Source organism: Pan troglodytes, chromosome 12 (assembly GCF_028858775.2).
Source record: "Pan troglodytes isolate AG18354 chromosome 12, NHGRI_mPanTro3-v2.0_pri, whole genome shotgun sequence".
In the NCBI taxonomy this organism is placed as follows: Eukaryota; Metazoa; Chordata; class Mammalia; order Primates; family Hominidae; genus Pan; species Pan troglodytes.
The window spans coordinates 84,221,924-84,231,037 of NC_072410.2; the positions used below are offsets into that span (position 1 = coordinate 84,221,924).

The window sequence follows — 9,114 nt, forward strand, 5'->3', positions numbered from 1 at the left end:
CCCCTATGTTGCACAAGCCTTCCTGTGACCATGCTATCTCAAGGCTATTTTGTATTATTTCTTATATAGCATCTTGTTTACTGCATTAACAGAATTCTACATAGTTTGTACTTACTATTTGTTTACTTTTAAATTTCTGACTTAACTACTAGAATATAAGGTTCAAGAAGATAATGTCTGTTAACATTCACTATTAAATCCCCAGTACCTACCACAGTGCTTATCAAAACATATTAGACACTTAATAAATATTTGTTGAAAGAGTAAATATTAACGAGTCCTGCCAGATGGTATTATCTATATTTTCAGCGACAATCCATGGCTCAGAGAAGTTAAGTATATTGCCCTCAAATCACACAATTAATACATAACAGAGTTAGGGTGAGCCTGTGCTGTTCTTCAGTGGGCTATACAATAGTGTTCCTTTTTAACTATTGAACTTTGATAAGAGTTAAGGGTATCTCATAACATGGCAGAATATAGTTAAAATCCAGGTGATCTTCCGTATTTTACTTTAACCACTTAGGTCGTATTGTGTTTTAAAATTTCTGTTACTGTAAAAGGGAATTAAATGGTCACCTTTTTGGAATTTTGTGTTTACAGGTAAAATTTATGAAGACCATTCCTGGTACAGCACTGGTAGAAATGGGTGATGAGTATGCTGTAGAAAGAGCTGTCACACACCTTAATAATGTCAAATTATTTGGGAAAAGACTTAATGTTTGGTAATTATCTATCTTAAATGATAAATTTAAAAAAATATTTAAAAATCTTTGTCCTTTTTATTAGAGACATTAAAGTCAACTTGAGAATATTTTAATGTAACTGAGGGCACATCTGAAACAACAGCTGTAATATTGTTATTTTAGACAAGAGTTAGGGTCATATCACTCAGATTTTGCTTAGCGATACCTGCTTTTTAGTTTTATGATGATAAAACGTGTTAAAATGGGCACGTTTTTATGTTAAAGTTTTCTAATATGAGAATATATTTAATAGATTTTCTTTCTAATTGATGTCTAAACTACAAGAGTGATTGATTATAACCCAAACTAAATCCTCTATTTAAATAGCTCTATGTATGCCTTTTTTGGTTAAGATTTATGCAAGCAAAATATATTAGCATTCTGAGACTACTTGCTGCTTTTTATCTAACAAAGTACTTTTGTATGTCTTTTCTTTCCAATCTTTAGTGTGTCTAAACAACATTCAGTTGTTCCAAGTCAAATATTTGAGCTGGAGGATGGTACCAGCAGCTACAAAGATTTTGCAATGAGCAAAAATAATCGCTTTACAAGTGCTGGCCAAGCATCTAAGAATATAATCCAGCCACCCTCCTGTGTTTTGCATTATTATAATGTTCCATTGTGTGTCACAGAAGAGACCTTCACAAAGGTAGGCACTGAAATACAAATGTGTATAGAATGTTGCTATTTCCTATTTTAAAATCTGTTTTAGCTTCATTTTGAAGTCGTTTTGCTCATTCTTTTGCTTTTGATATTATTACTATTTTATTTACTTGGTACTGGATAGTTTATTCTTTGACCATTGTACTTTTCTGGCCTCCATTCCTCATTGGTCTTCGTTGATTTGTGGCTCAATCCTTTTGAGAGTTGGAATTAGAATGAGGTCATCTTACTCCTGCATTCAGAAAGTTATTTAAAGACATATCGTGTCTTTAAATCTCACCCATAACAAAATTTTCTCTATCCGTATTGTTTCCCCTAACTTAGAAAATGCTAAGTAGGAACTGTAAGAAATGCTTCAGATAAGAAATGATTTTGTGGAACTCTACTCCCTACCTTAAGTACTAGATAAATCCTGGTCAACTCTGAGAATATATATTTTAGTTAACAAGTCTGTGGTTTTATTGTACAGCACTAAGTTACTTAATATAGTTTATAGAATTGTACTGTTTTTAATTGATTTTTTCATACAGCTTGATATTAATGTAGAAAACATACTTGATTTAATCCATTCATTTGAGAATTAAAACTTAAATTCTGCCATAAAGTTTACTTTCTGTAAAAAAGTGGGATATTATTTTGGCTCTATTTTTAATGAAGTTTTACTTTCTTTGACAGTTGTGTAATGACCATGAAGTTCTTACATTCATCAAATATAAAGTGTTTGATGCAAAACGTAAGTGAACAGTCCCTCTTTTAAAGCTTTCTGGTTAAGTTGGTGATAAGCAAGTAATAATAACTGAGTTTGTGTTTTTTTGTTTTAGCTTCAGCCAAAACACTTTCTGGTCTATTAGAATGGGAGTGCAAAACTGATGCAGTAGAAGCCCTTACGGCACTGAATCACTATCAGATAAGAGTGCCGAGTAAGTAAAATGCTTTATTTGTGTTGTAATTATGTAGTGGCAGTTACCGTCACAGAAACATTCATGGTAATATAAAAATAACACTTAATAGGCTTCTTAAAAAATACAGATAAATACAAAAAGAAAGGCATATTAATTCCTGTATTAGTTATCTATTGCTGTATAACAAATTGCCATAAAATTTAGCATCTTAAAACAGCAAACATTTATTATCTTACTGTTTCTGAGGGTTAGTATTTTGGGTGCATTTCAGCTGGGCGATTCGGGCTTAGGATCTCCCATGAAGTTGCAGTCAAACTGTTGTTTAAGTCTGCAGTAATCTCAGGGCTTGACTGAAGCCAGAAGATCCACCCCCAGGTGCACTCATATGGTTGTGTGTAGGCTCAATCAAGCCACATTGGCCTTTTGATGGTAGCTGACTTCTCTCTGAGTGATCCAAGAGATAAATCAACAATGTTTTTTATAACCTAACATTGGAAGTGGCATACCATCACTTAATGTTATAATTTTTTTGGTCACAGAGACCAAACAGTACAGTGAGTGTAGGAGGGGACTATACAGGGTGGGAGTACCAGGAGGTTGGAATCACCTTCAAGCTATAGCTTCCACAATCCCTGCTGATCATTTTAGAGGAAAGCAATACATGCATATGTTTAGAAAACTCAGACAGTACATAAAGGTACAAAATGAAAAGTTAAAGCTTTCTACAACCTCCAACCTTTTGTCTTGTTCTTTTTTTCTTCCCTAGTGTGTATATATAATTACATATATTTTTAAAACTTGGCCAGGCACTGTGACTCACGCCTGTAATCCCAGCACATTGGGAGACTGAGGCGGGTGGATCGTCTGAGGTCAGGAGTTCGAGACCAGCTTGGCCAATGTGGCGAAACCCTGTCTCTACTAAAAATAAAAAAATAAAATAAAAAATTAACCTGGCGTGGTGGCACACACTTGTAGTTTCAGCTACTTGGGAGGCTGAGGCAGGAGAATTGCTTGAACCTGGGAGGTGAGGTTGCAGTGAGACGAGATCACGCCATTGCCCTCCAGCCTGGGCAACAGAACAAGACTCCGTCTCAAAAAAATAAAATAAAAAAACAAAATGATTCTTCTGTACATACTTTCCTGTGTCTTGCTGTTTGCACTTACTATATCTTGGAGCTATTTCTATATTGCCACATTCAAAGCTTTTTAAAGCATTTTCAGGATAGCTATTTATAGTCAAGATGTATCACAGTTTTGTCTTATTTACCCGTCCCCCCACTGATGAACACTCTGGTTGCTTCTGTTTGTTTTTTCTGTTATTGTAATAAACATCCTTATAGTTGCACTTTTTTATTTTTAAATTTTTTTTATTTTTAATTTTTTTTTTTTTTAATAGAGACAGGGTCTCACTGTGTTGCCCAGGCTGGTCTTGAACTCCTGAGTTCAAGTGATCCTCCTGCCTCAGCCTCCCAAAGTGCTAGGATTACAGACGTGAGCAACCACGACTGGTCAATCGTTGCACTTTCTAATGTGTGTTTGTAGGACAGTTTTTCAGTAGTGTAGGGCATGAAGGTTTATAGTTAGGTAAAATGTTGCTAGATTGTACTTTATAAAGGTTGCACCAGTTTACATTACCAACCGTGGTATATGAAAATATTCATTGCTCAGCACTCTTAGCAACACTGAGTGTTGTCAGATATTCAATTTTTACCAGTATGATAGATGAAAAATGGTATTCGGTTGTTTTAATTTGTGTCAAGTCAAGTGAAATTGTTAACCTGTTTGTTTGTCTCCATAATAGTAACAATGGCCTTTTTGGGGGTTTTTTTTGTTTTTTTTTTTTTTGAGACGAGTCTTGCTCTGTCCCCCAGACTGTAGAGTAGTGGCACGATCTTGGTTCACTGCAACCTCCACCTCCCAGGTTCAAGCGATTCTCCTGCCTCAGCTTCCCAAGTAGCTGGGATTATAGGCACCCACCACCACACCCAGCTAATTTTTGTATTTTTGTTAGAGACGGGGTTTCACCACGTTGGCCAGGCTGGTCTCGAACTCCTGGACCTCATGATCTGCCCACCTCCGCCTTCCGAAGTGCTGGGATTACAGGCGTGAGAAAACTCAAGTTTAATTTTTGAAACTTTTTGCTGTGTAATTTACTTTGACCCTGGATCTACAGGGTATTTAAATAATAGGGGAACATTATTGGGTGTGGTGATGAATGATGGTTTAAAAAAGAGAAAAAAAAACAATGAATGATTTATGGCTGGAATAACATCTGAAATTTGCTTTAAAATATTCTAGCTTTCACAACTGTGTGAAGGGTAGGTAGATAAGTAAGACTGACAAATATTGACAATTATTGAAGCTGGGTGATAGGTATGTGGGGATTCATTAAACCTATCTACATTTTTGTGTATGTTTGAAAATTCCTAAATAAAAAGTTAAGTAAGAAACACCTTTTTTTTTTTTTTTTTTTTTTTTTTGAGACAGGATCTTGCTCATCTCCTAGCCTGGAATGCAGTGGTACAATCACAGCCCACTGCAGCCTCGACTTTCCTGAGCTCAAGTGATCCTCCCACCTCAGCCTCCCAAATAGCTGGGGCTATAGGAGTGCAACACCACATCCAGCTTATTGGTGTATATTTGTTTATTTTTAAATTTTTTTTACATGGAGGGATCCTGCTGTGTTGCCCAGGCTGGTGGTCTTGAACTCCTGGCCTCAAGCAGTCCTCTGGCCTCAGCCTCCCAAGTTGCTGGGATTGTAGGCACAAGCCACAGTGTCGGCTTTCTTCTCATTTTACTTTTAGTTAAAAGAAAAAAAAGGAAATGTTATTAAGTAGTCAGGCTTAATTTTTGAGAGAAAGTTTTAAAAAGCTTTAAAGTTATATGAAATACCTTAGAGACAGTATATAGATTATAAACTGTTTGGAGATAGGGACAGTTATGTATGTTTTCATCCTCTGCAGTGTCTTGTACACACTTGTTGATGCATATGCTTTTCCTTACAGGAATTTTTTTTCTTTAATGAACTACAGCTTTTAATACTAAAATTGTGATACATTAAGATAGCAAAACTGGTTCTTTGCTTTGATTTCTTATATATGTAGTTGAGGAAGAGCTGTTTCTGCCTGGTCTGAAAAATTAAAGGAAAGAAAAATTTACAAAATGGAAATATTTTTGTGAAGTATACCCAGTTGGTTTTCTTTTTTTTCAGTAATTTCAAAACTTATGTACCCCATTGATGAAGAGAGATTTAATACTAGATTTCCTGGAACCTTTTGGGATCATAGATGTCTTCATGTACATTCCAGCTTTGTCCTACTTCCCAAGCTGTATTTGAATTGGCTTTTATAGAGAGTTAACTGCTGGCAATATTTTTGCAATGTGAGCTTTGCTGCTTAATCCTGATACTATTTATTCTTTAATGATCGATTCACTAAAAAAAGTTGAGTGCCAGACAGTGTTGAGAACAATAGAAATGTAGCAGTGAACAAAGTCCCTGCCTTCATGAGCTTACCTTCCAGTAAATATGAATAAAAATCTTTCCCTTACTTTACTTAGAAATTTTACTTTTTTTTTTTTTTTGAGATGGAGTCTCACTCTGTCACCCAGGCTAGAGTGCACAATCTCGGCTTGCTGCAACCTCCACCTCCCAGGTTCATGCAGTTCTCCTGCCTCAGCCTCCTGAGTAGCTGGGACTACAGGCGTGCACCACCACACCCAGCTAATTTTTGTATTTTTAGTAGAGGCGGGGTTTCACTTCATTAGCCAGGCTGGTCTCGAACTCCTGACTTCAGGTGAGCCACCGCGTCTGGCCAATTTTACTTCTTTATATTCCTGCTTTATATTCACCATATTTCTTATATTTAGTGTAAAAAGGTGAAGTAATTTACTCTGATACTTCAAGGTGATCTTGAAAGTTTGATGAAGTGAAATATTAACTCTGTTTTTTACTTTTTACAGATGGTTCCAATCCCTATACATTGAAGCTTTGCTTTTCTACATCATCCCATTTATAAGAAGAGAAGAGCATGTTAGAATTTATGTTCACCTTTATTACAATTTCAAAGCTACACTTCATTAAAAAAAAATCTAAAATGGTTGATCTCATGTTGCCTTGCTTACTTTAAGATCCTGTTCTGTAATAAACATATTTTGCCTTGAGTAAATTTGTTGTAAGCTTAAATATTGAATTGTTTTCATTTTAAGATAGAATATCATAATGTAGACTATCTACAGCTTCATTGTAGATTATACAGATATATGATTTCTAACCTTATTACTGGAATTTTTCTTCCACAGTAAAAATATATTTGCATTCTTAATGCTAATTATCTGCAAGTATTTTTTCATTGTGTAAGAGATTAATGCAGGTGAAAGTATTGCATTTTAATATAGAATTCCTATTATATGTTTAGATGTTTAAGTATGTTGCAGTTACTCATATTAAACATAACTTGTATATTTATTATTTTAATGAAGTTTGAGAATAACATTACATATGTTGAATTTTAAGGACTACAGATTTAACTGATTTTATATTTCTGAAAGGCTAACAGACATGGATACACGTGTACAGTATGCATTCAAACTTATTTAAATTGGTGTATTTTTTTTTAAGTCACTGTCCATTTGTATTGACATGCCTCTGTTTCTAGTCCAGTTTGGAGATTTTATAAAGTTATAACAATGAGTTAATGTGTTCCTTTTCATTTGTTGCATGTGACTTAAATACAGCTAGTATTTGGCATTGAGATTTTAATAGAGGTTATAATTAACAGTTCCTCTTATAGATAATAATCTGGGATCCATGGGTGGGCTTCAGAGAATCTGTGTACCCCCTAAAATTGTATGTAGAATTTTGGATATTTACATTTTTATTTTTTACTCTTGGATCCATCAGTAATATGTATTTTTCTATATGGTACAAGATTTAAGGATCTAATTTTATTTTTATTCCAAACAGCTATTTGTCTCAATACCATTTATTAAACATTCTTTCTCCCACTGGATCTGTTTTTTTTTTTCTTTTTAAGATAATAGATTTTATACATAGGCAAGTAAGATTTAAGGACCAAACATGGTATTAAGAGACTATAGCACGATTGTTACCAAGTTCACAGCTTTTTTACAATAGAAAAACTGATGTGGCCATTTTGTTTTCATCTTTAAAAGAAGGGAGAATATGTGTCATCTACCTAGAATAACTGATATCAATAGTTGACAATATCAGTTTTGTAATCCTGACACTTTTAAACAAATTTGTAAATGAAAGTTCCATTTAGATCTTTTGTAAAGACTTTATTTTAAATTTTAATATAAAAAATCCTTTTAGAAATAAGGCAGGCATTTACAATTTTAGAGCTGTTTAATAGAAAGTTTAGATGGAAACTAAACACACATTAACATTTATTTTCCCTCATTTTGATGGCAGTGGACCAGCATTTAGCCCTCTAAAGATAAAGAAAAAATTAAATTTAATCTAGAAGTATTTTAGACCCTTATCACAGAACCCAGTAAGTTATGCCAAGGGTGACTGTGTGAACTGTGTTCGATACTGGGCTATGTATGTTTCTTATTCGTTGCCAATTTAATACCTAAGTTTATCTAACTTTACAATAAAGCTTTTTTTCCCCTATAAATACTTTTCTACCTCTTTTGAAAAATTGAAATACCTTAATTTTGGTTTATGTAATAGTTGTCTACGTTCCTTCCTCCTCTGAAAATTAATGTGGGTTGTCAGAATTACAGACTTTTTAATGCCTAAGATTTTAAGAAATAAACCTGTAGGTATTGGCAGGACTTATTTCATTTAGATTTTAATTAGTTTTGATGTGTAGAAATGATTTTTATCTGTAAGGCTCTCTCTCCACCAAAATAAGTGAATTGTTTGGGAGTAAACTAGTTGGTAAGTTGGGCCTTGCTGATAGATTTATGCACTGGTGTGTAAGCCCTATACTGCTGCTGTCACTAATGTTTTTGATAGTTTACTTAGGCATGACTGCTGTTAATGAAGTTTGCTTTGTGAATACTCTCTCTTTCCTTAGCCTTGGCAACATTCTTCTCTGTGCTATCTTTATGCTTTTAGAAGAACAAGAAAAAGCAGATTTAAGAACTGTAAAGAAATAATACTAGCTTTGAGTTTTTAAAAAAAAAATTGAAATCCCATCTCTGTATCCAAATCCTACTACACATTTGATAATAAATCTGCCAAAATGAGTTATGGAATATGAGCTGCCTTTTAAAATCCTTATTCTCCTGCTGAAGGTGTTACCTCACCAAATAAAAATATTTGCAGCTGCAGCCAACATGAGACTTTGCAAACATCCTAGTGATTTGGTTATCTCAACTATGTCTTGAACAGAACTGAGAAGAGGGGAAAAAAATGACTAAATGGGGTGAGTTGTTTCATATTTTCTTTACAGATAGGCTGCTGCAGAACTGCAAAGTAGCTATCAGTGATACTTTTTCTGGAATAAAGAAATTTTGATTGTAGAACATTCTCTCATACTTAGGAATCTGAAGCACAAGGAGCTTTGCTTCACTTAAAGGTAACAAAAGTGCTTGTAAGATAACAGCGATGAACTTCCTATCTCCATATGGTTGTTTGGTCTAAGAGACTTTTAGTCCACTGTGGCCTTTCTCTTCATAGTACTGCGGCTCTGCTCATGATGATTTTCAGTGTCAACCAAAAAGTAAGTGAATGTGCAGGCATGAATACTGTTTAAACCAAAGAAATTATTTGGGATATTAAATCTGTGGATATTTGGGATTTAAAATAATGGATATTTAATCCGTAGTATCAT

At 34.3% G+C, this 9,114-nt stretch overlaps 1 protein-coding gene across 8 annotated transcripts in view; it reads left to right on the forward strand.

The window, feature by feature from the left end:
- HNRNPLL (heterogeneous nuclear ribonucleoprotein L like) overlaps positions 1–8,527 on the forward strand; it is a 41,080-nt gene extending 32,553 nt beyond the window's left edge. For 3 of the 8 annotated variants that reach the window (XM_063788840.1, XM_063788835.1, XM_063788838.1), the window contains 5 exons: positions 604–725; positions 1,194–1,395; positions 2,085–2,142; positions 2,231–2,329; positions 6,272–8,527. In XM_063788840.1, coding sequence (XP_063644910.1) covers positions 604–725; positions 1,194–1,395; positions 2,085–2,142; positions 2,231–2,329; positions 6,272–6,327 — 537 coding nt within the window. In that variant the 3' untranslated portion in view covers positions 6,328–8,527. 8 annotated transcript variants of the gene reach the window in all.
- The last annotated feature ends 587 nt before the right edge of the window (positions 8,528–9,114 follow it).